At 71.9% G+C, this 27,186-nt stretch overlaps 6 protein-coding genes across 6 annotated transcripts in view; 4 read left to right on the top strand and 2 right to left on the bottom strand.

The window, feature by feature from the left end:
- Window positions 1-4,056, top strand: part of AURANDRAFT_60718 (hypothetical protein) — a gene marked incomplete at both ends in the record, with an annotated part of 6,340 nt that extends 2,284 nt beyond the window's left edge. The window contains 2 exons of the mRNA XM_009034396.1: window positions 5-1,744; window positions 3,214-4,056. Of these exons, the coding sequence (XP_009032644.1) occupies window positions 5-1,744; window positions 3,214-4,056 (2,583 nt within the window). The remainder of the gene's footprint in view (window positions 1-4; window positions 1,745-3,213) is intronic.
- Window positions 4,057-8,746: 4,690 nt separating this feature from the next.
- On the bottom strand, window positions 8,747-9,568 carry OGT2 (O-linked GlcNAc transferase-like protein; the record flags this gene model as incomplete). The annotated part of the gene is made up of 1 exon (XM_009034113.1): window positions 8,747-9,568. The coding sequence occupies one exon, from the start codon at window positions 9,566-9,568 to the stop codon at window positions 8,747-8,749; it is 822 nt and encodes a 273-aa protein (XP_009032361.1).
- Window positions 9,569-9,765: 197 nt separating this feature from the next.
- AURANDRAFT_60716 (hypothetical protein) lies at window positions 9,766-12,411 on the top strand (the record flags this gene model as incomplete). The annotated part of the gene is made up of 1 exon (XM_009034397.1): window positions 9,766-12,411. The coding sequence occupies one exon, from the start codon at window positions 9,766-9,768 to the stop codon at window positions 12,409-12,411; it is 2,646 nt and encodes an 881-aa protein (XP_009032645.1).
- Window positions 12,412-17,302: 4,891 nt separating this feature from the next.
- On the bottom strand, window positions 17,303-20,278 carry AURANDRAFT_52052 (hypothetical protein; the record flags this gene model as incomplete). The annotated part of the gene is made up of 1 exon (XM_009034112.1): window positions 17,303-20,278. The coding sequence occupies one exon, from the start codon at window positions 20,178-20,180 to the stop codon at window positions 17,337-17,339; it is 2,844 nt and encodes a 947-aa protein (XP_009032360.1).
- Window positions 20,279-20,383: 105 nt separating this feature from the next.
- On the top strand, window positions 20,384-22,178 carry AURANDRAFT_19504 (hypothetical protein; the record flags this gene model as incomplete). The annotated part of the gene is made up of 2 exons (XM_009034398.1): window positions 20,384-20,899; window positions 20,988-22,178. 2 exons carry the CDS (start codon window positions 20,384-20,386, stop codon window positions 22,176-22,178), a joined length of 1,707 nt encoding a protein of 568 aa, XP_009032646.1.
- Window positions 22,179-23,583: 1,405 nt separating this feature from the next.
- On the top strand, window positions 23,584-27,079 carry AURANDRAFT_60713 (hypothetical protein; the record flags this gene model as incomplete). Its single annotated transcript, XM_009034399.1, has 5 exons — window positions 23,584-24,342; window positions 24,746-25,006; window positions 25,174-25,409; window positions 25,500-25,658; window positions 25,858-27,079. The coding sequence occupies 5 exons, from the start codon at window positions 23,584-23,586 to the stop codon at window positions 27,077-27,079; spliced, it is 2,637 nt and encodes an 878-aa protein (XP_009032647.1).
- Window positions 27,080-27,186: the final 107 nt, after the last annotated feature.

Below are 27,186 nucleotides of genomic sequence, written 5' to 3'. Positions count from 1 at the left end.
CGAGGCCGCGTGCGTCGCGACGCGCGCGCGCGCGGCGCGCGGCGTCTTCGACTGCGAGCCGTCGCGGCGCTTCGGCGACCTGCGGCGCCTCGTCGCGCTCGCGACCCGCGAGGCCGGCGAGGCGTCGTCGGCGCTGACGCGGCGCGTCCTCGGCGGCGCCGCGCGGTGGTGCGACGCGCTGCTCGGCGCGCGCCGGGGCGACGCGCTCCGCCTCGACGTCGCGCGCGTCGTCGCGCTCCTCGCCTGCGCCGCGGCGGACCGCGACGTCGCCTACGACACCTTTGGCTCCGTGCGCGACGCGCGGGCCTTCGCGGCCGAGCATTGCGGCTGCGACGTCGTCACGTGCTTCTCCGCGAGCGACGAGGCGACGTACTTCGCGCTCGACGGGTCGACGCTCGCGACGAACGAGGTCGCCCTGCGCTCGTTGTACGAGGTGCTCCGGCGCCACCGCAACGCCGCGGGCCTCGCGCCGGAGCGGCTCGGCCTCGCGGCGGCGCTCTGCGCCGCGCTGGCGCACGAGTGGCTCCGCTTCGCGCCGACGGCCGTCACCGTCGGTGCGGCCGTGCTCGCGAGGCTCGCGGCCGCGGGCGGCGGCGGCGGGCCGGCCTTCTTCGCCGCCGTCGCGCCGACGCTGCTCCGGCACGCGGCGGCGCTGCGGGACCGGTGCGGCGGCGCGGAGGTCGTGTCCTTCGACGGCGACGCGGACGACGGCGGCGACGCGGACGACGACTCGCGCGCGGGCGCGCTCCGGTCGCTCCAGGCGCTGACCATGGTGCTCGAGGCGCTCGCCGAGCTCCTCGAGATGCCGGGCGCCTGCGGCGAATTAAGCGACGACGACCTGCGCGTCGTCGCGGCCGCGCTCGCGGACAACGCCGCGGCCGGCTGGCGGCGCCGCGCGGACTTCGCGGACGTCTTCGACGGCGCGGGCGGCGACGACGCCGACGCGACGCGCGACGCGGAGCGCGAGGTCCAGGAGACCTGCGGCCGGGGCCTCCGGGCCATCGCCGCGGCGCGCGCGGCGACGCCCTTGGTCCGCGACCTCGCGGACGGCGTGTTGGCGCCGTGCCTGTCGCCGTGCCTCGAGCCCGACGGCGACTGGCCCGACGACCTGCGCTGCGAGGCCTTCGTCTCCGCCGCCTGCCTCGCCGTCGACGTCGCCGCGCACTGCCCGCCGGGCGCGGCGCTGCCGGGCCGGCTCCGCGGCCCAATGCTCGCGGCCGCGCGCGACCCGCGCGACGACGTGCGCCAGTGCGGCGCCTGGGGCCTCGGCGTCCTCGCCGCCCGGGACGCGGGCCTGCGGCCCGAGGCCCTCGCCGCCCTCGCCGCGGCACTCGCGGCCTACCCCGCCGACGGGACCCTCGGGTCGCGCGACGCCGCGTCGGACAACGCGGCCGCGGCGCTCTTCAAGGTCCTGCCCCTCGCGGGCGACGCCGCGGGCGCCGCGGCGGCGGGCGCCGCGGCCCTGGACGCCCTGCCCCTCGTCTGCGACGTCGAGGAGGCGCGGGGCGCCCACGCGACGGCGCTCCGCGCGCTCGCCGGCGACGCCGAGAACGTCGCGGCGCTCGAGCGCGCGCTCGCGGACGCGCAGCGCCGCCTGCCGCCGCCGCCCTGGGTCCGCGACCTGCTCGCGCGGGACGCGGCGCCGCTGTCGCCGACGCGGCGGCTCCGCGTCTTCCGCCGCTTCGGCGGCGACGCGGCGGCCGCGCGGGCCCACGCGGCCGCGGTCGCGGACGCCGCGGCCATCGTCGACGCGGACGCGCGGCGGCGGCTCCTCGGCTCCTCTTAGATGTACCCCTCGGGGTTGGTCCAGTAGGGGTGGTGCTCGTCGCAGACGGCGTCGGCGGGGCAGTAGAGGCCCGCGTCCGTGTCCGGGATCATGACGTTGCCCGTGTCCGGGTGCGGGTCGAGGCCGAGGTCGAGGAGCTTGAGGTCCGCGATCTCGTCGACCTTCGCGAGGGCCTGCGTGAAGCGCTTGATGGCCTCCTCCTTCGTCTTGCACGGCTTGCGCCGCTTCATGAACTCCTCGAACGTCGGCTCGGCCTCCGGCTCGGCCTCGGGCTCGACCTCGACCTCGGGCTCGGGCTCGGGCGCCGCGGCCGGGTCCGCGGGGTTGCCGTCGTCGTCGACGGGCAGGGGCACGATGTCGGAGAAGTCGTCGTCCTCGTCGATGACCTCCGGCTCGGGCGCCGCGAGGCCGCCCGGCGGCGGGTTCGCCGCCCACGCGGCTCGAAAGACGGCCACGTTCGCGGCCTCCTGGGAGAGCCAGGCGAGGGCCGCCGCGGCCTCGACCTTGCAGTCGTGGTCGTCGCCGCGGAAGCGCGCCAGGAGCGGCGGCACGAGGCCCGCCGCGGCGAGCGGCGCGCGGAGGTCCGGCTCCTGCGCGAGCTGCGTCGCGACCGCGGCCGCGCGCGCCGCGGCGGGCGCGTCGTCGCCCCCGAGGAGCGCGAGGAGCAGCGGCGGGAGGTCGGCCTCGGCCATGAGCGTCGCCCGGCTCGGCCCGGACCAGCTCAGCGCGACGAGGGCCTCGACGAGCGCCGCCGCGGGCGACGGGGGCGCGAGCGGGTCCGCGCCGTCCGGCGGCGGCGCGCCGGCGCGCTGTCGCGCGCCGCGGATCAGCGCCGGCACGGCGCCGGCGTCGACGGCGCCGGCGATGAAGGGCGCGTTGCCCATGACCGTGTAGCGCAGCGCGAGGGCCGCGTCCGCGACCGTCGACTCCGAGACGTCGCCGTCGCGCAGCAGCGCGACGAGCTCGGGGACGGCGCCGGCGCCGGCGACGCGCGCGCGGCTCGCCTTCCAGCCCTCGGCCTCCGTGCGCACGGCGAGGTAGACGACGCGCGCCGCGGCGCAGCGCAGCCGCGCGTCGCCGAGCACGTCGACGGCCTCCTCGAAGAGCGGCGACTCGCTGAGCGGCAGGTACTCGCCGTCGGCGCCCGACGCCAGCGCGAGCACGGCCGCGTGGTCCGGGAGCGTCGGCGCCGCGACGAGCGTTTCGAGCCGCGGGCCCGCCGCCGCCGACGCCGCGATGCCCCTGAGCCGGCCCATGCTTTAGTGGGCAGCCCTGGCCAGATTGGGCAGCCTGTGGATTTGGCAGCATCGTGAAGGAGTTTACCTCGCGTTGAATTCGTATTGAAGCGAGGCAGCCCGCGCGCGATGGTCGACCGCTGCCGGTTGGTTCGCCGGTGGGTCTGCGCCCTGCTGCTCCTGGCCTCGCAGGCCCGGAGCGAGGACGGCAGCGGCTTCGCGCGCAAGTTCGTCGTCGAGGGCATGCTCCAGGAGCTGCCGACGCTGGGCAGCGACCGCATGCTCAAGGTCGCCGCGTCGCCGGCGAAACGCAGTGGCACGATCCGCAAGAGCGGCTGCGACGCCTTCGAGCACGGCGCCCTGCCCTTCATCTGCGAGGTCGAGCTGCCGGAGCACTTCCTCGTGCGCAAGCACCTGCCGCGGAACGCGACGGTGCTCGAGTTCGGCGGCCGCTTCGGGACGACGACCTGCCAGATCGCCGAGGTCCAGGGCAACAGCGGGCGCCTCGCCGTCGTCGAGCCCGACGAGGGCGTCTGGGCCCACCTCGAGGCGAACCTCCGGAAGAACGACTGCGCGGCGACGGTCGTCAAGGGCGTCGTCGGCTCCGGCGGCATGAAGGTCATGGGCCGCGGCTACGGCGGCCGCGTCGTGCCCGACGCGGCGGCCTCCCACAACGCCGTCGCCTACCTCGACCTCGAGCGGTCCGCGGGCTTTTCTTTCGACACGCTCCTCGTCGACTGCGAGGGCTGCATGCGCTTCATGCGCGACCAGCTCGACCCCGTGATCATCTCGGGCCAGATCAAGCAGATCCTCCTCGAGGAGGACATGTCCTGCGCCTTCGAGGAGCGGCTCTGCATGGACTACGAGCCCTGGTTCGCGTTCCTCCGCCAGAACGGCTTCCGGCGCGCCGCGGAGTACAACGACTGCAACGGCAAGCTCTTCCACGCGAAGGACAGCGGGAAGTGGTGCCAGTCCAAGCTCGTCCACTCCGTCTGGCTGCACCACACGCACCACCATAACCACCTTCCGCCCTGATGGTGATGCCTTCAACTTGAAGTTCAAGTCTGAATCAAAAGGAGCCAGCTGCATGAAACAAAGGAGGCATGAGCCCTGTTCAGCTCTTGCTCGTCGTCGGCGCCTGCAGCGATGCATATCGGTTGCCGAACGTGCGATCCGTCCTTCGCAAACAGCACCGCAGCGGCGGCAGCGCGCTCCGCAGCGGCGGCGGCAACACCGCGCTCCCCAGCAGCGGCGGCGGCGGCGCGCCGGCGCCGTCGCCCGCGAAGCTCTGGGGCGTGACCGCCGCCGCCGTCGTCGGCATCGGCTCGTCGGCGGTGCTGGCCCGGGGCGTGTCCGGCGCCGTCGCGCCGCAGGCCATCGCGTTCTGGCGCATGGCCGGCTCGACGGCGCTGCTCGCGTGCGCGCCGGCCGTGCGGCGCGGGCTCGGCGCGATGGAGCCGCGGGATTTGCGCCGCGCGGTTGCTGCGGGCTTTTTCCTCGCGCTCCACTTTCAACTGTTCTTCCTGTCGCTGGCGCGGACGACGATCCTGCGGTCGACGGTGCTCGTGACGCTCGTGCCGTTGTGGGTCGGCGTCGCGGACCGCTTCCTCCTGGGCAACGCCGTCGCGCCGCGCTTCTGGCCCGGCGTCGCGTTGGCCATCGCCGGCGCGACGCTCATGGCGCGGTCGGCGAACCCCGTCGCCGCGGCGCTGCCGCCCTGCGTCTCCGGCGACGCGCTCGCGGTCGGCGCGGGCCTCGTCTGGGCCGCGAACATGCTGCTCAGCCGCGACGCGCGGGCGCGGGTGGCCGCGCCGACGTGGCAGGCGGCCGTGTGCCTGTCCGCGGCGGCCCTGCTCCTGGCGAGCGCCCTCGCGAGCGGCGTCGCGCTCGCGGGCTTCGGGGCGCGGCCGTCGGCGCTGCTCCTCGCGTTCGTCCTCGGGCCCCAGCTCGTCGGGCACCAGGGCCTCGACTACGTCATCAAGTGGCTCCCGGCGCCGACCGTGGCGTCGCTGACGCTCCTGGAGCCCGTCGTCGCGAGCGTCCTGGCGGCGCTCTTCCTCGGGGAGCTCCCGTCGCGGACCGCGGCGCTCGGCGGCCTCGTCGCGACGATGGGCGTGGGGTTTGCGCTGTAGTGTCGATCGAGATTTTTATGTTCCACAGGGGGAGGCGTATCTACACGTCGCGGCCGACGAGGCGGCCCTCCAAGGCGTAGATGCCCGACGGGCCGTCCGGGTCCTTGAGCTCGCGGAAGATGTCGAGGAGCTGGGTCCGACGGCAGTCGCCGTAGACCTCGTGCCCTCCGGAGACGTCGCAGCCCTCGGAGACGACGTAGTCGAGCGCCCGCGAGTAGCAGCCGAGCGCCGCGCGACGCGACGGCAGCCGCACGGGCAACCGCGACTTGGCGAGCGGCGAACTGGCCGTCTCGTCGAGGAGCTCGAGCGCGGCGTCGAGGAGCGCCGGCGCCGACGGGCTCAGGAGGAGGCTATCGTACGCCGCGGACTTCTCGCGCTTCGACTCGAGGGAGTCGCCCATGCGCAGGAGCAGCGCGCGCGATTGCGCGTCGACCCACTCCGGCGACGCTCGCGCCTCGGTGGAGACGCGCCCGTCCGCCATGGCCAGGAACCAGAGCGGCGCCGGGCCGTGGGCGACGGAGCCCTGGGATGCCGAGTTCCGCGGGGCGACGAGCCCCTGCGCGCCGAGCGCCAGCAGCAGGCAAGCGGCGAACATTGCAAGCGCTCTCCCGCCCCGGGACTGGCCGAGACGCGCCTGACACACTTCCTGGGACGCACGAGCTGTGAGTGTGAGCTCGAGGACGGCGCCGCGGCCGACACGGGACCCGGCGACGCGCCCGTGCCTTGCGCACGTCGACAGGGCGAGCTGCCAGACGCACGCACGCGGGGCCCTATAGCTCTGAGCTGCAAATCGCTTTGCTTCAACACGACTTCAAGCGCCGCCGCTCGGCGTCGTCGTCAATACACCTCCTCCCTTACTCAGACGTGCCAATCGCCCGGTGCTTCCGCCGGAGTCGGCGCGGGCTCCGGCGGCGGCGCTGGCGGCGGCTCGCTCGGCGCGGGCTCGGGCGGCGGCGGCGGTTCGATCGGCGCGGACTCCGCGGGCACCGGCTCCTCCGAAACTGGGTCGCTCGGCTCAGGCACGGAATCGCTCGGCTCGGACTGCTCGAGCTCCGGCTCCGCAGGCTCGGACTCCGCGGGAACCACCTCCTCCGAACTCGCCGCCTCCAAAGCCGGAGCCGCCGAACTCGCCTCCTCCAAAGCCGGAGCCGAACTCGCCTCCGCCGCCTCAGCCGCCTCGGCCGCCTCCGCCGCCTCCGCCGCCTCCGGCTCCGGCTCGCCCACGCGGTCGAGGACGGCCTCGAGGGCGCCGCGCGCCGCGGCGAGCGCGCCGCCGTCCGCGACCGGGCCCTCCTTGGTCTCCTCGCCGCCGTCGTACGCGCGCCCCGCGCAGGGCCTGGGCGCGCCGCACGCGCGGCAGCGCGGCGCGCGGTTCGCGAGCGTGCACGCCGCGCAGCGCCACGGCGCGCCCTCGGCGTCGGCCTCGCGCGCGCCGCCGGCCGCGCGGCGCCGGGGCGCGGGCGTCGCGACCGCGGGCTCGACGGCGACGGCGACGACCGGCGGCTTCGCGGCGGCGTCCGCGGCCTCGACGTCGGTCTCGGGCGCGTGGTAGACGAGCTCGACGTCCGCTGCGCGCGCGTCGACGACGCGCGCGTAGGGCGCCGCGTGGACGTCCGCGTCGCCGTCGTCGTCGTCGAGGCGCCGCGGCGGGAAGATGCGGTGGAAGAGCGCCGCGAGGGCCGCGACGACAAAACCGCCGACGGCGAGGGCCGCGACGGCGAAGACGCGCGTCGCCGCGTAGGCGCGCGCCGCGAGGTCGTTGTCGCGGTGGCACCGCGTCTCCGCGACGGCGAGCGAGTACGCGTCGAGCGTGTAGTTGCACGCGAAGACCTGACGGGTGTAGGGTATCGCCGCGAGGCGACATTTCGCGGACGCAGCGGACCGACGTGAGACACGTCCAGGTCGCCGTCGCGCAGGAACCAGGCCGCCGCGCGGCTCGGCGTCGCCCGGAAGCCCACGTCCGCGGGCCCGACGAGGAGCCGGACGCGCTGCTTCGCGGCGTCCTCCTGCGACCGGGCGTTGCGCGACGCGGGAAAAGGAGGCGGACACCGCCGCAGCGCCATTACCCAAGTTCCCCAAAAGCTTTCGTAGTCGAACTCGAGCACGGTCCCGCCGTAGAACCTGGGCAGGAAAAGAGAGATTTAACGTCGCTTCAACGTGAGTGTTCCGCGCGCGCGCGCGCGTTCCGGAAAAAGCATCCATGCTTCGAGACCGTTCCGAGAGATGATCGCTCGTCCAAAAATAAGCCGAAACGAGTGGAAAACGGAAGAGATAGGAGCCTTTTAAGTTGAAAATTTTGATATCTTTTCCTGCCCTGCGTAGAACGTGCGCTCCTCGCCCGGCGCCAGGGCCACGGGCGGCACGTCGATGGTGCCGATGGGGCGCACGTAGTCGTCGTGGGCGAACGACACCGTGAGCCGCGCGCCGTCGGTCTCGACGCCGAGGCCGAAGCCGACGTCGCGCAGCCGGAACGTCACGTGGCTCAGGCTCTCGAAGCGCAGCGTCTGCGACGCGTCGTCGAGCGACGCCGTGAGCTCCTCGAACTTGACGTCGCCCAGGAGCAGCGCGCCGCCGGACCCGCGCGCGGCCGCGACGGCGAGCGCGACGCCGACGACGGACAGCGCGAGCGCGGCGACGAACGCGAACAGAGACAGGACCTGCCAGAGCACGGCGCGCGCCGCGGGGCCGCAGCACGCCTTCGCCGCGCACTCGAGGACCACGCACGCGACGAGCGCCGCCGCGCCGAGGCCGAGCATGCGGAGCGCGACGGCGACGACGTCGACGTCGAGGTCCCGCGTCGCCGGCAGCGCCGCCGACGCCTTCGCCGGGGCCGCGCAGTAGCCGCAGGTCTCGCCTACAACATGCGTCGGTGACCATTTTTTTCCCCCGGTCGAAAGCGCTCGACCATCGTCACGGCACGCTGGGTCTCGCCGCAGTAGCCGTACAATTCCTGGCCGACGGCGAAGAGGCCGAACGGCGGATCGCACCACCGCCGCAGCGCCGCGCAGCAGGTACGGCTCGAGTTGGACGCGGAGCACAAATCTGGTCTTGAGCGTTTCAGTGGGCCGTCCTGGCACCTGCGCGCGGAGCTTGTTAGTTCGGTCGCGTGGGTCGCGGGACGCGGCCGCGCGCGGCGGCGCGGAGATCGTCTTCGGGGGCGTCGAGACCCAGTCTCCCACGCAGTAGCCGCAGGACGCCCGGCAGAACCCGGCGTGCGCGCCGCCGGCGGCGAACGCGCCGCCGTCCTCGCAGCCGCCGAGGAACTTGATCGCCTCGCAGCAGGCGTCCGTGTTCGGGCTCAGATAGCAGAAGATGGGCTCTTCCTCCTTGAACGCGCCGTTGGAGCACACCGTCGGCGCCGGCGACGGCAGCGCCGCGACCGTCGGCGGCGGGCTCGGTGCGCCGCGCGCGCCGCACGCCGCGAGCAGCGCCAGGGAGGCTGCGATCATGCTGCCACGACCGGCACCATCGAGAGCCGCCCTCGCTTGGAGTTTCATTTACGATATCTCATGTTGAAGCGATCAGGCCGTGGGTCCTCTTAGAGCGAGCGGGGCGCGGGGAGGTGTCGCTCCCCCGCGCGGATGGGGCGCCGATCATCGGTTGGCGTTGGCGCGGATGGAGTTGGCCGCGCGGACGGCCTCGACGAGGTCCGGGTTGAGGCGCGCGGCCTCGTCGTAGCACTTGAGGGCCTCGTCGAGGACGCCGCTCTCCTGGTGGACGATGCCGAGGTTGAAGTGGGCGTCGGCGTAGTGGGGGTCGAGGAGGATCGTCTTCGCGAAGTACTGCTTCGCGAGGTCGTGCTGGTTGAGGGCGTGCGCGGCCGACGCGAGGTTGTAGAAGGCCATGACGGACGTGGGATCGAGGGCCACGGCCTTCTTGTACTCGGCGATGGCGGCCTCGATCTCGTGGAGCTGCATGAGGATGTTGCCGATGTTGACGAGCGCGTCCTTGTCGTTCGGGTCGAGCGCGCTCGCCGTGCGGAACTCGCGGAGCGCGGGCTCGATCTCCCCCAACTCCTCGAGCACGTAGCCCAGGTTGTAGTGCGCCGCGTAGTGGTCCGGCATGAGGGCGATGACCTTGGCGTAGACGTGGCGCGCCTCGAGGAGCTGGCCCACGTCCTGGAGCGCGTTCGCCAGGTTGTAGAGCACGTCCGTGCGCGTCGGGTCGAGGACCGCCGCGGCGCGGTAGGCGGCGATGGCCTCGTGGAGCTGCTCCTTGCTGTGCAGGGCGCTGCCGCGCGTGAACTGCTGCTGCGCCTGGATCGTGTCCTCGGCGCTCGGGGCGCTCGCGTCCTTGGCGCTCGCGAGGTCCGTCAGCGTCTTGTTCTTGCCGCCCTTGAGGGGCGTGCACAAATTCCAGAAGCAGGTGCACGTCGTACTCGCCGGCGGGAGGGGCGGGGCCGAGTGGGCGGCCATCGGATCACGGCGCGGCTGCGGATCACGGACGGCGGATCACGGACGGCGCGGCTGCCCCTGCGCGTCGTCGTGCTCGAATCGAGGCTGGGCATTGATATGCTCGGGTAAAGGAAGTCGTTGAACCGTCATTTACTCATTTGCCACAAGGGCTTCGCTGCTGCGAGGCCGCGGCCGGCAGAGGCGCCGCGCGAGCACATATGGCCGAAAAAAAGGACAAGAAGCCGCGGCGCAAGGTCGTGCTCTCCTACGTCGAGGACCGGTCGAAGGGCGCCTTCTCCATCACCGTGCCGACGAAGTGGGAGGCGCAGCCGGTCGCGAAGCTCGTCGAGTACTGGGCCAAGCTCTGGAACGACAAGAACGGCGCGACGCCCCTCGACGCGGCGGCGCTCGAGCTCGTCGTCGAGGGCAAGAAGGTGGGCGGCGACGAGATCCTGCGCGAGGCCGTGCCGCACTTCGTCGAGGCCGTCGCCGTGCGGCGCCGGGCCGCGCCGAACGCGGCGAAGCCCGCGGCGACGCTCGCGCCGACGCCGCCGGCCGCGGCGCCGCCGCCCGACGACGCGCGGGCCCAGTTCCGGGCGCGCGCCGAGGCGCGGAAGAAGGCGGGCGACGACAGGTTCCGCAAGCGGGACTGGGCCGGCGCGATCGAGGCGTTGACGGACGCGCGCAAGGCCGCGGTGCTCGCGGAGGAGACGTCCATGCTCGAGTCCGTCGCGCTCAACCTGTCCCTCGCCCACCTCCAGAGCGGCGACGCGAAGAAGGCCGAGGCCGAGGCGACGGGGCTGCTCTACCGCGCGCCCGGCCACGGCAAGGCGCTCTTCCGGCGGGGCGTCGCGCGCATGAAGCGCGGCGACCGGCCCGCCGCCGCCGCGGACCTCGAGGGCGCCCTGAAGGCCGTCGCGTCCGGCCCGGGCGCGCCGAGCCCCGCGGAGGTGGCGCAGATCGAGCGCGCGCTCGCGCAGTGCCGGCGGCGGCCCGCGGCGGCGGCCGCGCCGCCCGTGAAGAAGGGCTTCCTCGCCGCGCCGGCCAAGGCCGCGCCCCCCGCGCGGCCGCCGCGCGTCCGCGCCGTCGCGCGGGGCCTCATCCCCCTCGACGTCCGCGACGTCGAGGACCTGCTCGCGCCGCTGTCCGACGGCTACGTCGCGCCCGCGGCGCCGCCGAAGCCCAAGCCGGCCGACGAGGGCACGGCGCGCTACGTCATCGTCGACGGCAAGATCGTCGACGCGTCGCAGGCCGCGGCGCTCCGGGCCGCCGCGGACGCGGGCGGCGGCGGCTTCGGCGACTCCCGCGCGGGCGCCGTGCTCCGCGAGGACGCGGAGCTCAAGCTGCGGGAGCTCCACGGGGGCATGGCCGTCTTCGGCGTCCAGGGCGCGCACAACACGGCGGCGAAGCGGGACGCGCACGTGCGCAGGGCGCGCGAGGACGCTAGGAAGCTCGCGCCCGCGCTCGGCGCCGGCCACGCGCACGCGCGCTTCTTCGAGGCCTTCTGCGCCATGACGTTGGACGACGGCGAGCGGCAGCGGGCCCACGACGACGCCTTCGCGCGGGGCGAGCGGCCCGCGGGCCTGGGCCCGCGGAGCGAGGCGGTCTTCGACGCGTGGCGCGCGGCCTGGGCCGTCTACGCGGCGCCCGAGACGCCCGAGTCCGGGTCGTTGCACCTCAAGACGCAGTGCATGGACTTCATGACCAAGTGCTACCTCGAGGCGGCGCCGCCGCGGCACCTCGAGGCCTACGACCTCGCGCGCGACGCGGCCGAGCGCGCGGCCGCGGGCGACGCGGCGCCCCACGTGCGCGCGGGCGTGCTCGCCCAGGCGCTCCGCGAGGCGACGGGCGACGGCCGCCACGCGCGCGTCGCCGTGGGCCACTTCTCCGCGGGCCTCGACGCGGACGCCGCGTCCGACGACGCGGCGCTCGAGCTCATGATCGCGCTCCAGAACGACTTCTCCGACATGGACGCGGCGCGGCTCTGCGCCGAGCGGCACATCGACGGCTGCGCCGCGGCGCGGCGCGCCTGCCGCTGGGCCGACGCGTGGCAGCGGCCCGGCGTCTACAGCGCGCCGTCGCTGCTCCGGGCCGCGGCCGCGTGGCCGGACCCGAAGCTCGCCGACGCCGTCGTCGGCGCGGTCGCGGGCGCCTTCCCCATGATCATGGAGGAGGTGCTCGAGCTCTACGGCGGCCGGAGCGGCGCGCGGAAGCGGGACTGGCCGCGCGCGGGCGCGTCCGGGTCGTCGAGCGACGGATTGCGCGCGCGCGCGGCCGCGGGCCGCGCCGACGTCGACCCGTCCTGGCGCGAGGTCGTCCTCGTCGCCCGCGCCGGCGGCGACGGCGTCACGGAGGCCGCCGCGGCCGCGTGCCCGCGGACGATCGGCCTGCTCACCTCGCTCGACGCCGTCCGCGAGGCCGCGGAGCTCGGCGTCGCCGAGGTCGTGCTCTCGGCGCTGGGGCCGGGCACGGAGCTCGCGCCGGACACGGGCGCCACGAACCTGCGGCTCACGGCCCACCTCTGCCTCCTCGCGCCGAAGACGGACCGGCCCTGCGACCTCCGCTGCGGCGACCCGGGCCTCTCGGGCTCGTCGCGGCGCTACGCGGAGGGCGCCGTGCTGCTCTACGACGACTCCTTCGAGCACGCGGCCGTGCACGACGGCGAAACGGACTCCGGCGACCGCGTCGTGCTGAGCGTCCAGTTCTTCCACCCGCGGCTCTCGCGGAGCCAGCGCCAGGCCGAGGTCCGCTCCGCGCTCGAGGCCGCCCAGCGCCGCAAGATCAAGACCCAGTTCGGCTCCCTCGCCACGGAGGCCGCCATCCGCAACGCGACCCACGAGGCCCTCGGCAACGCGCTCATGTAAATTTTGGAAGGGAGGTGCGGATGAGTATGCGGACTTGTACGCTTGGCGATTCCGCCACAACAAGCCCTTTGAGCGCCGCCAAGACCCGGCCCGGGCGCGTCCATACACAACGCCTCCGTCAACGTGGGCGTCCGAGCTGCGATTCTTGTTGAGGAGCGCAGTTGTTTAACGAACGAGCGTGGCCTGCGGGGCTGGCGGGCGAAGAACTGGAACCGGGCTTGGTCGAAATCGACGGTGATGGCTGACCGCTCTCAAAAAGCTCTCTCGAGCGATGTGCTAGGCCATGTGCTGACCTATCTCTCGCACGAGGAGGTGTGGGAGAGCGGTGCGCCAAACAAGAGCTGGCTAGAGCCCCGGGCGCGAATGCTCTGCGGGAAGCTACGCGCGGTCTACCGCGTCGGGGGGTTCAATTACGATGGCGGGATCGTCGCGGCGCTGGACGGCGGTTTCATGGTCGCCGATTACGGTAACTTTGTCTTGAAGGCATTCTCACGAGACGGCGCCCTTCTCCGTGAAATCTGCACGCCAATTCCAGATCCGGACGATCCGACCGAGTACGAGTTTGCTTTGGAAACTCCGACTGCCGTGGCTCTCCTTGGCGACGGCACAGCTTGGATAATCGAATCAGACGACGACCGCGTTGCGAAATTCGACTTGAACGCCAACGCGCGTCTCATGCAGCTACCTCAGTTTGATTACGGCGGTTTTACCTATCGCCCTCAAGATCTCGCGCTCGTTGGAGACAAGCTCTTGGTTCTGAATCTGAGCGAAACGTACATCGGTGAGGAGGCCCTCTCTGGCGAGGTCGGGGGAATTTCTGTGTATGACGCTAGAGTTGGTACGTTTCGATATCGGTTTGCACACAAAGATGCTGCCAATGAATTGTACATGCGTCGCCCTACGTCTTTTGCGGTGAGTGGAGCTTTGTGTTATGTAGCCGATTGCAGCACCCACCAAGTGAAGGTCTTCAATCATGAAACTGGGGAATTTATCCGTGCTTTCGGTGCAAGTGCGTCAGGGCTAGCTCCGTACAACTCCCCCCCCCCACTCCGAATACTCCTCCATCGCCTATGATGATACGGACCTGCCGCAGCTGCCACCAGGAGAGTTCAATTGCCCATATGGCGTCGCTGTCGCCCACGGACGATTATATGTTAGTGAGGAACGAGGTCGACGGATCCAGGTTCTGGGTCTTCCCGATGGCGCGCCATTACAAGTCATCAAATCACCGGACGGCGGCTGCCTTGGCAGAATGTGTACTAGTATCGACGGGGAACTCCTCTGGTGCTACGGCCCCAAAATGGGTCAAACTCACATCCACATTTTCAAAAGATTCTTGCCGGATCCGGTCGTTGCTGAGGCTCACGTGTGAGGCCGAGCACCGCGCGCGCGCGCTCACGCGGGCCGATTGGGCGATCGGGGATTGCGTCCTCGCGACCACAGCGTACGAGCCGGGCACCGCCGAAGTTGCCACCGCTATCGCTGCCACGCGCGATTTCATGAGGACCTTGTAAGGGAAGGCTCTTCGCGCCTGGCGCGCGCTTTGCGCACCATCAACATGTATTACCCCTCGCGAAGCGGCCCGGATCCCTTGTCCTCATGGCTGTGGCAAGAGATTGCCGGCGCCCGCGCACCGCGCGTGCGCCCCCGTGAGCCCCCGCGCGGGTTACGCTGTTGTCTGTGACCTATGGGCCGTCCGTAACCAGCTTTTTGGCTCCAGAAAAGACGCGCGCGTGCGTCTACAGCGTGGGCCCCAAAACGCCGTAATCCAGCGGTCCAGCCATGCGGCGGTGAATCGATGAGTTCTCGGGCGCTCTTGCGACCGGATGCTCGCCATCATGGTGCGAGTCGATGGTGCGACGCATCTTTGGTCGCGCGCCGATTTTTGGGCGCCTCGCGAATGTCCGCCGGGCGCCGAAGCGCTTCGACCGAAAACGCGAGCCGCGGTGCGCCTGTGGCCGCTGGCGGCGGTCTGGATGTCGTCGAAGGCGTGGACCATACGTTACGAGCGGGCGAAGGCGTCGGAGTCGCCCCGGGTTGCGAAATCGGCGTGCGAGAGGTTGTTCTGGTCAAAAGTGGCCTCAAATAGCCCGAAAACGAATGATTTCGGCGCCAAACGCAGCGTTTCGCGTTGACCGATCACCGTCGCTGTGTTCCGCCGGGCGGTTCGACATCATAGAGCTCCTGCACGGCGATCTACACCGTCTCCGACGCCCACAAGGTCCCCGACACTTGCCGAAAGCGTCTCGGCCGAGAAGCGGCGAATGGTCTCCGCGGCCTGTTTCGACCGCGTCCGGGCCTCGGTCGAGATTTGTGCGACCTGTCTGTCCATCGACGGTCCCGACCGCAGCCGCGGGCGGCTGGATCGCCGCAGAGAGCGCCTTGGAGCGCCTCCAGGGGCTCAAAAGTGCTCATTTAGACTTTCATTTAGGCCTAAATTTAGTCCTTGACACCCACAAACTCGCTCTCTGCAGCGATCCCGCACCCCACGGCGCGGGTCGGGACCGTCGGCGGACAGGGCGGGCGCAGAAGCCTCGAGCAAGGTCGAGGCGCGGCCGCAAAGCCCTGCCAAAGGACCCCGGCGACCACCGCTCGTTCGGCGCGGACGCGCCGACGCGCGAGAACGGGGGCGCGCGGACGACGACCAGCGGTCCGCGCGGACGTGGTGGTACCATACCCGACCCCTCGATGCTTAGCTGTCGCCGGAGAGTCACGTGGCGCAGCTGCGCAGGCCCTCGAATCCCTCGGCCGAACGCGGCCGAACACCTCGACCATGTTGTTGCACATGTGCATGGCGCGCGTCACGCACCTCAAGCGCTTGGATCGATCGATCATCATCCCCGACCCCTTCCCCACGCACTCGGAGGACACGGGCACGCCCGTGTCGACTCCGAATCGGACCCGCTCGGCTCGATTACGCGCATCGGCGCGGACGCGCCGACGCGCGAGAACGGGGGCGCGCGGACGACGACCAGCGGTCCGCGCGGACGTGGTGGTACCATACCCGACCCCTCGATGCGTAGCTGTCGCCGGAGAGTGACATGGCGCAGCTGCGCACCCGATCGGCGCCACCCGCCGAAGGTCGCTGCTCGAGCACGACCGCTCGCGCTCCGCTCGCGTCGTCCAGCCGCGCCACCGCGCGGAGAGGCCCGTCGGATGCATGGCTCGGCGCTCCTACGTTTTTTTCCGCGACGGAATCGGGGAACATGGCGCCGCGCACGGCGCAAAACACGCTTCTCCGAGGCGCTTCGACGGCTCTCGGGACAAGCCGAGGACATTGGCCGGGGGTAAAATTCATGCTTGCAAGGGTTTTCTAAAACACGACTTTATTTTCAGGATCGACGAGCTACGCGACGTGGTGTCAATCGGCGCGCGCCGCCAGACCCCGCCGAGCGGTGCGCGAGCTGCGCAAAGACTCCGAGCATGGTCGCGACGCGCGGGCGCGGCCCAGAACGACCTTACGTCCCCGGATCGACCCCTGCGCTCGGCGGAGCGGTGCCGCTAGCTCGTCGATCCTGAAATAAAGTCGTATTTTACAAAACCCTACTAAGCATTAAAATCGCAGTGGCTTCTCGAGGGGTAAACATTCCGACAAGATGCCGCGGGCAAGGCGAACTCTTCTCGAGCTCCTCCGGCGCGCCGCCCCTGCCGGCGTCTCCGGCGCTGCCCGTCGCGCCCCGGCGGCGTCTCCACCCGAAGATGAGCGACCTGCCCCTGCACGCGCTGGGCCTGCGCAAGACGAAGACGGGCCGCGACGACAAGGAGCCGGCCTACGCCATCTCCGAGCGGCGCTGCTGCTCCTACGTGGGGTGCTGCGCGCTGCTCGTCGTCGCCTGCGGCGCGCTGGCCCTGCTCCTGCTCGAGTCGGCGAGCGCGCGCGACGCGCTGGCGCCGGCCTGGGCCGCGGCGCTGCGCGCGCGGCGCGCGGCGGAGCACGTGGGCCACTTCCGCGCGACGCGGCTCGGGCAGGAGCTCGAGCGCCACCTCGAGCACGACATCGCGGAGCGGGAGTGGGCGCTCCTCGCGCGGTCCCGCATGAACCGCCTCGAGCAGACCTGGCGGTCCGACGTCGCCGCCCTGGCGGAGCAGCGCGGCCGCGAGGCCGACGACGCGTGCGCAGAGGGCGCCGTCGCGGCGCTGCGCGCGGACGTGCTCGACCGGAGCGACGCGATGTGGAGCGAGCTGCGGCAGACGCTGGCGCTGCTCGACGCGCTCGTGAGCCGCGGCGAGTCCGCGGGCGAGCGCCACGACAGCGTGCAGCGCGACATCATGGAGGAGCTCCGGCGCGACGGCGAGGAGCGCGACGCGTTCGGCGCCGAGGCCGCGGCGGCGGACGCGTCCTACGCGGCCCTCGACGACGCCGCGCGCAAGGAGCTTTTAGACGCCGACGCCTGGCGCCGCGACCTCGTGCGCCGCTTCCTCGAGAATTACGACCGCTTCGCGGAGGAGAACGCGGGCTTCGCGCTCGCGGAGCCGTCGCCGCTCCTCGAGGCGCTCGAGGCGCTCTACGCGGCGCTCGAGGGCGCCACGGACGGCGGCGACGACGCCCCGGCCATGACCTGGCGCACGGCCGAGGACGAGCTCGCGGCGCTCGCGCCGCGGCTCGCGGCCGCGGGCGCGCCGGCCTACGAGGCGAACGCGCCGACGGCGGACGACGCGCTCGACTACGTCCAGATCCACAACGTCCTCGCCTACATCGCCGAGCTCAAGTGGCGCGCGAAGCTCAACGCCGCGCGGCCGGCCCTCGACGCCGCGCGGCGGGCCTACGACGGCCGCAAGCTCACGCCGATGGCCTTCGTCGAGCAGCTCGAGGAGATGGAGGGCCGCGGCGCGTTCCCGAGCGACTGGCTCTACTCCAGCGGCATCGACGACCTCGCGTTCTCCGACTGATAACGAGGGCAAAGGTCGCGTTAGGGCGCGCGCGGCTACTTGCGGCCGCGCTTGCCGCTGCCGAACTTCTTCTTGCGCTTGTCCTGGGCCTTGATGGCGCGCTTGTCGGCCTTCATGCGCTTGTCGACGGTGACGACGCGGGAGCCCTTGGCCGCGCCCTTGGGCGCGCTCGTCTTCTTCTTGACGCCGGACTTGGACTTGGACGCGACGACGTAGATCTTGTCGGGCCGCGCGTCGCGCGCGGTGCCGCGCGCCATGGCCTTCTCGACCTCCTTGAGCTTGCGGCCCGCGGACATGTCCGGGTCGTTGGCGACGGCCTCGGCCTTCCGCTTCGCGGCCTTGAGGCGCGCGTCCGCGCGCGTCTTCTTCCGCGCGCGCGCCTCGGCGACCTTGGCGATGGGCTTCGCGGCGAGATTCTGGAAGCGCTGCTTCATCTCGGCGAGGAGGGCGGGCTTGATGGGCAGCTGGGGCCGGTAGTGGCGCTTCTCGTCGTCGAGGAACCAGGACGGCAGGTCCTTGGGGTCGTTCCAGGCGTAGCGGTTGTAGCTCGCGTCGACGAGCTCCTTGGCCTTGGACTTGCGGAGCATCATCGTCGCCAGGGCGAGCGTCTCGGCCTTGTCGTCGTCGTCCTCGCTGTCGCTCAGGTAGGTCTGCTCCGCCTGCTCGAAGGGGTTCCGCTCGCGCTCGAGCGCCGCCGTCATCGGCGCGACGGAGAAGCCCTCGGCGCCGTCGTGCTTCGCGGCGCCGACGCCCGCCTTGATGAGCGCCGTCGCCGCGGCCTCCTTGGCCTCGCGCGCCGCGCGCTGCGCCGGCGTGAGGCGCGCGAGGGCCGCGAGGCCCGCGCGCGACTTGGCGTCCGCGGCGGCCGACCGGGGCACGACGTGCAGCGCGTCGTCCTCGCCGCCCTCGTCGAGCTTCTTGCGCTTGTCGCGCCGCTCCTGGCGCTCCGAGGCCTTCTTGCGCTTCTCGCGCCGCAGCTCCTTGTCGCTCTTGGGCATGGCCGTCGCCGCGAGCGCCTTCAGCGCGGCCGCGCGGCCCGCGGCGTCGGCGGGGACGGCGTCGCCGCCGTCGCCGGCGCCGTCGTCGTCGAAGAGCGGGTTCGAGAACCAGCGGCTCGCGGACCGCTGGGCCGCGGGGTCGAGGTCGTCGTCGGACGAGTCGTCGCCGCTCGACGCCGAGTCGCCGTCGCGGCCGAGGTGCGCCGCGTAGTCGTCGACGTCGCCCTCGGCGAGCGCCATGTCCTCGGAGACGAGCTCCGCGGCGACGGCGTCGCGGTACTTCTTCGCGCGGCGCTGCTTCTCGACGCGCGGCGCGCCGGACTTTTGCGCGCGGCGGTCCGCGAAGGCCTCGTAGGACGCGTCGAGCTGGTCCTCGATGGCCGCGCCGCGCTCGGCGTCGTCGCCGTAGGCCTCGTACTTCTCCGCGAGCTTCTGGCCGCGCCGCGGGCCGCCGCGCGCGCGGTCCGCGCCGTCCTCCTCCCCCTCCTCGTCCTCGGGCTGCTGGTCCTCGAGCGCGTCGACGCCGCCGGCCTTCTGCGCCGCGGCGAAGGAGAAGATGTCCTCGTCGCGGCCGAGCTCGACGGACGACTGCTCGACGATGCCCGCGCCGCGGCGCGCGCGCGCCTTCGCCGCGGCCTTGGCGACGCGCTTCTTCTCGCGCCGCGCGTCCGCCGCGACGGCCTTCTTCGCCGCGGCGATCTGGGCCATGACCTCGTCGTCGCTGTCGACGTCCTCGGCCTCGGCGTCGTCGTCGTCGTCCTCGACGCTGACCTCGTCGTCGTCGCTCGCGGCGTCGTCGGACTCGTCGACGACCTCGTCGTCGCCGAGCGCGTGCGCGTCGGCCTTGCGCAGCTTCTCGCGCCACTTGAGCAGCACGCGGAAGTCGCCCTTGCTCAGGACCTTGAGGTCCTCGCCGCAGGCCCGGACCTCGGCCGTCGTCGCCTTGTGCTGGCAGACGGCGTCGGGCGCGCCGTCGAAGACGATCGCGGACCGCTCCGCGAGGATCTGCGCGGGGTCCGCGTGGCGCAGGAACTGGAGCGCCGTCATCGTCGGCATGACGAGCAGCCCCGAGTCGTTGTCGGCGTAGCCCTGGCGCTGGCGCTTCTTCTTGCCCGCCTGCGGGTGGAGCACGCCGAGCGGCTTCGCGTCGTCGAGGCCGCCTCCCAACTCGCCGAAGACGTGCTTCGGGTCCAACAATTTCGGGTCGACCTTCTGGGGCGCGAGGTAGCCCGAGCAGACCACGAAGATCTCCGCGGACTGCGCGCGCGACGACGCGGGCTTGGTGGCGCGCACGCGCTCGAACAGGCGCCCGAAGGCCCACGTCAACGCGTTGTAGTCCTGCCCGCGGTAGACCTTCGTGACGAAGGACCCGCCGCGGCGCAGGCCGCACTCGACGCCGCACTTGAGCGCCAACAGCGCGATCTCGTTCTGGACGAAGGCGTCCTTGTTGTAGGCCGCGCCGACGTTCGGCGCGCCGTCGCATAAGACGACGTCGACGTGGCGGCCCGCGCGGCCCTCGCCGTCGTCGTCGCGGAACTTGGCGAGGGCCTCCCGCGCCTCGCGCTTCACGTGCTGGTGCGTCGTGTCCATGGTGATGTCGCCGACGATGGTCCGCACGTTCGGGATCGGCCGGATGGGAAGCAGGTCGACGGCGATGACGGCCGCGCCGCGGCCCGCGGCCTTGGCCGCGACCTGGGCCCACCCGCCGGGCGCCGCGCAGAGGTCGAGGACGACGCGCGTCTTCGCGCCGATGATGTCGAACTCCTTGTTGATGTGCGCGAGCTTGAAGGCCGCGCGCGACCGGTAGCCCTGCTCCTTGGCGAGCACGTACCACTTGTCGTTGCGGTCCACGTGCTTGCGCTTCTTAAGGCCCGGCGCCATGGTCGAGGGAGCGGCGCGGCGCGAGGGACTCGCGCGACGCGGCGAGAGGCTGTGGGTTTAGGCCGAAAGCTGCGCCGCCTCTATATCGCCCTTTCTAAAGTTGCTGTGGAGCTTCGGATGCGTCAAGATCACTGATCGTGCAGTTTTTGTGGCGCGCGATGCCTCTGCGTCACGCGCATGCTGCCCTCTCCGGTGGTGCAACAATGCGCCTAGCCATCATAGCGACGCTCGTCGCAACGCCGGCAGCGCTCGTACGACCGCAGCAGCGCGCGCCGTCGCTCGCGACGTGGTGGGGGCGCGCCGCCGCGCAGCAGCGCCGCGCCGCGCCGGAGCACTTCGACGCCGTCGTCGTCGGCAGCGGCATCGGCGGCCTCTCGGCGGCGTCGGTGCTCTCGTCCTTCGGCCGCAAGGTGCTCGTCGTCGAGGCCCACGACCACGCGGGCGGCTGCGCGCACGAGTACGAGGTCGACGGCTTCCGCTTCGAGAACGGCCCGTCGCTCTACGCGGGCCTGTCGCCCGCGGCGTCGCCGAACCCGCTCAAGCACGTCTTCCAGATCATCGGCGAGGAGCCGTCGTGGATCACCTACGACCGCTGGGGCACGGCCTTCCCCGAGGGCACCTTCGCCGCGGCCGTCGGCGGCGAGGACTTTCGCGAGCGGATCCTGCCGACGTACGGCGGGCCGGGCGCGGCGGACCAGTTCGAGCGCTTGATGAAGCGCGTCGAGCCCAGCGTCCTGTGGCCGTGACCATTTTCGAGAGATTTCGACTGGGAAAACGATGGACCATCGTCGCCGTCGCGCTCGGTAGGTCGAGCCCCTGGGCGAGGCCATCTTCGGCGTGCCCGCGGCGGCCGTGCGCGAGGACGCGTTCGCCGCGGTGACGCTGGGCCGCTACCTGCCGCAGATGGCGAAGCTGCTTCTGGTCGGCCCCGCGCCGGCGCTCTCGAAGCCCTTCTCGGAGGTCCTGGACGCCGAGGGCGTCACGGACCCGTTCCTGCGGAACTGGCTCGACATGATCTGCTTCCTGCTGCAGGGCGCGACGACGGACGAGGCGCCGACGACGCTGATGGCGTACATGCTGTCCGACTTCTACAAGGACGGCGTGCTGCTCGACTTTCCCCGCGGCGGCACGAAGAGCATCGTGGACGCGCTGATCCGCGGCGTCACGAAGCACGGCGGCGAGGTGCGGCTCAAGTCCCCCGTCGCGAGCGTCTCCGTGAAAGACGGCGCCGCCGCGGGCGTCGTGCTCGAGGACGGCACGGCCGTCGCCGCGGACGTCGTCGTGTCGAACGCGGACCTCTGGACGACGCGGAAGCTCGTGGCGTCGACGGCGCACGCGCCGCTTCTCGACTACCTCGACGGCCAGGCGGCGCGCGTGACGCGCTGCGAGTCGTTCCTCCATTTGCACGTCGGCATCGACGCCGCGGGGCTGCCGTCGGAGCCGTCGGAGGCCTTCCCCGCGCAGTGGGCGGCGCTCGACGACTGGGACGCCGGCGTCGGCGCGCCGCGGAACCTCGTGCTCGTCTCCGTCGCGTCGCTGCTCGACGCGTCGCTCGCGCCGGACGGCTGCCACGCGATCCACGCGTACGTGCCGGCGACGGAGCCCTTCGAGGACTGGGAGGCGTTCGCCGAGAGCGGCGGCTACCAGTCCCGGGCCTACCGCGCGGCCAAGGAGGAGGCCGTCGACGTGCTGTGGAAAGCCATCGAGCGCTACATCCCGGACGTCCGCGACCGCGTGAAGATCGCGCTGCCCGCGACGCCGCTCACGCACCGGCGCTTCAACCGCCGCGACCGGGGCACCTATGGGGCCTACCTGCCCGCGTCGACGGGCGAGCAGCTCATGGGCCACGCGACGCCCCTCGACAACTTCTACGTCTGCGGCGACAGCACGTTCCCGGGCATCGGCATGCCCGCGGTCGCCGCGTCGGGCATGATCACCGCGGCGTCGATCCTCTCGCCCCGGGAGCACTGGGCCATGCTCGACCGGATTAAGAACTAGGGGGCCTCTTCTCGGGGGCGCCCTTGAACAAGGGGCCTTTTCTCAGGGCGCGCGGGGGCCGCCCTCGAACAGCTGCTGCTTCGTCTGCTTCTGGCTCTCTTTGATCTTCTCTCGTGCCGCGGCCAGGGCCTTGCAGCGTTTCTTGTGGCCGTCGCTCCACCCTTTTTTTTGGCAGGCCGAAGAGCAATAGAAAACCGAGTGGCAGCGCGCACAATGCAACAATGCCTGTCCGTCGGGACGCGCTTTCGCGGCGCACACGTCGCACGCGCGATCGCTCGCTCGGATCCCTCGGGTGAGGCTCGCCTCCAAGATGTCCTTGGTCTCGGAGGATTCGTTCCGCAGCGTTTCGACGGCATCGTCTCGCAACGTTTCGACGAGATCGCGCGACAAGTTCTTCTTGTTGTCCATGACCTGATCGGGAGGGGACGCCGCGAAGAATGCACGATCCAGCGACTTGGGCAGCGCTTCTTCCGTGGGGACCCACAGGGCGCCCGACGACTTCACGCGCCGCGACGTAAACTCTGCGGCCTTGGGCGCCCAATTGTCGGGATTTCCTCGGAAATTCGCCTTCAAGTCCGCATCGACGGCGTACGTGAGCACGCGCGCCGTGCCCGGCTTGTGCTTGCGCACGAGCTCGAGGAACGCTTTGGAGCTCTGCACGCCCGCGAAATTTTCGACCGATCCTCCACCGTGGAGTCGCGCCATAGGCTCACACCGGAGGCGGAGGGCGTCCAAACTGCCGCGGCACGCCGCGACGCACACCTCGCGGAGCCGCGTCGGGACCCGTGCGCCGGCCGCGAGAATGAGCGCCGACAGAACCACAAACGAATTCGTGCCGCAGGACCGCGTCGGTGCCGTCTGCGCGTAGCGCTCTCCCATGGACATGTCGAAGACGAAGACGCCGTCTTCTCGCTGTTGCGCGTGCGCGACGAGGCGCGGGTACGCGGCCTCGACGAGGCGCGGGTCGGCGTTTCGATACGCGCGCCGGAGCTTGACGTACCACTCCTCGTCATGGCGCACGAGGAGCCAACGTTCAGTGCCTTCATTGAAGACTGTGGGCGCCCCCCACTGCTCAGGAGGCACGTCGGCCCCAGCGATCTCCAAGTAGTCGCGAAGCAGCTCGCACTCACCGTCGCCGCCAAGCACTCCCCAATACCAGATCCCCATAAATTACGGCGGCGACAAAGCCGGCCTCGGCACGACGGTCGGCTCGTTTTGCCCCTCCTAGTTTTCAGCGATCGTCTCCTGATCAGCGCCACGACCTGGCCGTCCACGACGCCTGGCCACCCTGACGCCTGGCCTTCCCCCCGCTCCTGCGCCTGTGAGACCCTCGGAGCCATTCGACACCCGGGAGTCCATCCTTCAGAGACGCATCCAGGCCACGCAACCCGCAACAACAACCACCATGCGCCGCCTCCTCCTCGCGACCCTCGCCCTGGCCTCCGCCGTCCCCACGGCACACGCCTCCAACGAGTGGCTCGAGCCCGGGACGGCCGTGCTCGTCACGGTGTCCCACGGCTTCGAGGACATGTTTCGCAACTGGTGGTACTGGTACGCGAAGCTCGACTTGAACATGGAGGTGCTCCTGCTCGCGGAGGACGAGCCGACGCGGAGCGCCTTCGCCGCGTCGCGTAACTGGACCGTGATCACGACGACGATGGGCGCGCTGCCGACGCAGGACCACACGTACGAGACGCCGAACTACAAGAAGCTCGTCTCGCGGCGGCCGCACAACATCCTGCGCGGCCTCGACAAGTACCCGCGCCTCATCTACACCGACGTCGACACCGTCTGGCTGTCCGACCCGCGGCCCCACTTCGCCGCGGGCGCCTACGACTTCTGGGGCCAGCTCGACGACGGCACGCCTCAGTCGCCCTACTACTGCACGGGGTTCCTCGCGTTCAAGAACACGGCGCCGACGCGCGCGCTGCTCTCGAAGTGGGCCGTCGCCCTCGACGCGAAGCCGAACCTCAACCAGCCCCTCTTCAACGACCTGCTCAAGCGCGAGCCCGCGAAGCACTGCCCCCTATCGAAGGCCTTGTTCCCCTCGGGGAACCTCTACTTCGACGGGAAGAAGCGCGACGGCGTCGTCGTCGTCCACAACAACTTTGTCGTGGGCAAGGCCAAGAAGATCGCGCGCTTCAAGCAGGTCGGCTTCTGGGCCGTCTAATGATTTTGCCCCCTTTTCTTCGTGCTTGCTGGCGTTCGTCGCATGGCGTATGAAGTCCCGAAAAGACACGCGACCGCGGGCCTCCTGGGGGAGTCCTGGGGGGAGGTGGCCGGAGACCGACGGGCTCGGGCCACGCGGCCCGAGAGACGTCCGAAGGAGGAGAGCTGCCCGGAGGCTCTCCGGAAGGAGGGCGGCCGCACGGCGAGAGGCGTGGCGAGGCGTACGGCGCCGAGAGAGGTCGTCTCGTGTGGCGGGCCTCGGCGAGCGCTCGCAGAAGCGGATCATCTGCGGTGCCTGCAGCCCGTGAACCGGAGATCTCGATATGATCGTCGCGCCGCCGCCGGTGACGCTCGACGTGCCCTACGTCGACCACCTGCGCGTCGACACGGGCCCGGAGGTCTTCGCCGGGACCACCGGCGTCGAGTCTCTCACGGCCGGGGCCGTGGGCGAGAAGAGTTCGGACGCAGCCCCGGAGGCGTCGGCGCCGCTCTTCGCGGCGGCGGGCCCCGGCGACGCCGAGGCGCCGGAGACCGTCGCGCTCTTCGTCGGCGGCGCCGTGCGGGGCGCGTGCCCCCTGGCCGCGGCTCGCGCGCTCGCGGCGGCGGACGCGGCCAAGGCGGCGCGCGACGCCTTCGCGCCGCCGGCCGCGGGCGAGCTCGTGCTCGCCCTGCGGAGCCGCGGCGCGGACTTCATCCTCGACGACGACGCGGCCCTCGGCGACGCGCTCCGCGCGGCCCCCGCGCGACGAAATTACCCCCCCGCGACCCGCGACCCGCGACCCGCGACCGCGCAGGCGCCGGCGACGCGCTGAGCCTCGTGCCCAAGCCCGCGGCCGCGGTCCCCCCGCCGCCGAGCGCCGGGCGCGTCCTGCGCGCGACGGGCGCCGCGGGCGCCGACGACGTCTTCGACGCGTCGACGGAGTCCGAGGGCTCGTCCGCGGGCGACGAGGGCAGCGACGCCGAAGACCCCGTCGTCTTCGCGGGCCAGGTCTTCTCGCGCAAGTTCCGCGACGACGCCGGCGGCTCGGACGTCTACGAGGGCGTCGTCGTCGACCGCGCCACGTCCGAGGCGGGCAAGCGCGGCTGGAAGGTCTCGCGAGGCCGCCCGCGCCCCCCGCGCGGTCGCGTCCCGTCCGAGGACGCGCCTCGCAGGTACGCCGCCGACGGCTACGAGGAGGTGCTGTCCACGCGGCGCCTCGCGGCCCTCGTCGCCCGGCCGCCCGTCGCGGCGTCGCGGCCGCGGCGGCCGCCGTCGGACGGCGCCAGGGGCGTCATCCTCTCGTTCGGCGAGGGCGGCTGGTTCTCCGCTGTGTGGATTCCAAATCTTCAACCCGACTTCAATGTGCGCATATTCGACGGTTTCGACGCGAGGCTTTCTGCCGTGCTTCGAGAACTCGACGAGAGCAATCGATTCGTCCAAAAATCAGCCGAATCGACTTCGATTTGACCGAGATAGAGAGTTCTGAAGTTTGGTGGGGACCCCCCAAACCAGTGGTTGGAATCCACACAGGTTCTCCGTGCGCCACGACGGCGCGGCGGCGAACGCGACCAAGGCCTACCGGCGCCACCAGCTCGAGGCGACGGCGCCCGGCGGTTTGCTCGAGCCCGGCGCGCGCGTCCGCGTCGTGAGCCGGTCCGCGTCCGTCAAGGGCCACTTCTCGGCCAAAAAACGCGCGGCGCCGCGGCGCGACGCCGTGGGCGTCGTCGTCGCCGTCGACGACGACGGCCACTTCCTCGTGGCCAACGGCGCGGGCGGTCTCCTCGGCGACGGCGAGGGCTACTACCACGAGGACAGCCTCGAGTTCGCCGACGGCTTCGACGACGGCGACGAGCTCTACGTCGGCGCGACGGTCCGCGTGCTCGGCCCCGCCGTCGCGCTCGTCGACGAGTACGCGCCGCGGCCGAAGAAGAAGGTCCGCGCGGCGCCCAAGTACCGGCCGCCGCCCGGCGAGTACCTCGGCCACTACGCGGCGCCCGCGCCCGGCGGCGCGCGGCCGCCGCCGCGGGCGCCCGCGCCGCGGCGGCCCAAGCTCGTCGTGCCCTGCCAGCTCTGCCACGACTCCCAGATCCCGGCGAACGTGACCTTCGCCCACTGCGACCACGCCGTCCACGAGACCTGCCTCGCGACCGTCGGCGCGATCACGTGGGACGACCGCGGCCGGTCCGTCGCCGCCAAGTGCCCCGTCTGCCACGCGGCCGAGTTCGCCGTCGACGTCGACCAGCCCATGCACTACGCGCTCCGGCCCCAGGCCGCCGCCGCGCCCGTGGGCCTCGGCAAGACGAAGCACCGCCGCAACCACCACGCGCAGAGCAAGGTGCCCCAGGACGCGAACGGCTTCTACCCGTGCCTCCGCAAGTGCGGCCGCGTCTTCGGCCACGCGCCCGCCGCCATCGCCCACACCAAGACCTGCAAGTACGAGGGCGCGCCCCTCGTCGCCGCGGACTGCCCGCCGCGCCGCCAGAGCCAGCGCGCGCGCGCGCCGTCGCCGCCGCACCCGCCGCCGCCGGCCGCCGCGGCGACGCCGCCCTACAACCCGCGCGTCCGCGTGCCCCGGCCGCCGTCCATGCGCGTGTCGCCGCGCGCGGACCCGCCGCCCCTCGGGCCCGCGGCCGCGGAGGTTCCGGCGCCGGCCGCGGCCCTCGCGCCGCTCGGCCCCGCGCCGTCGACGCCCGCGCCGGCGGACGACTCCGACTCGGACGACGACATGCTGATCATCGCCGCGAGCGCCTGAACCCCCTTCTCTTCTCCCCACCCCTCCGCTAAGCCCTGGCGCCCCGCGACGGGTGCGGGCGCGCGGACGCGACGCGAACAGAAACTGTGGAAGGCTGCTCCACGAGG

Source organism: Aureococcus anophagefferens, assembly GCF_000186865.1.
Source record: "Aureococcus anophagefferens unplaced genomic scaffold AURANscaffold_1, whole genome shotgun sequence".
NCBI lineage: Eukaryota > Pelagophyceae > Pelagomonadales > Pelagomonadaceae > Aureococcus > Aureococcus anophagefferens.
The sequence above is the reverse complement of the archived record's forward strand: the minus strand, read 5'-3'. Positions and strand labels throughout refer to the sequence as shown.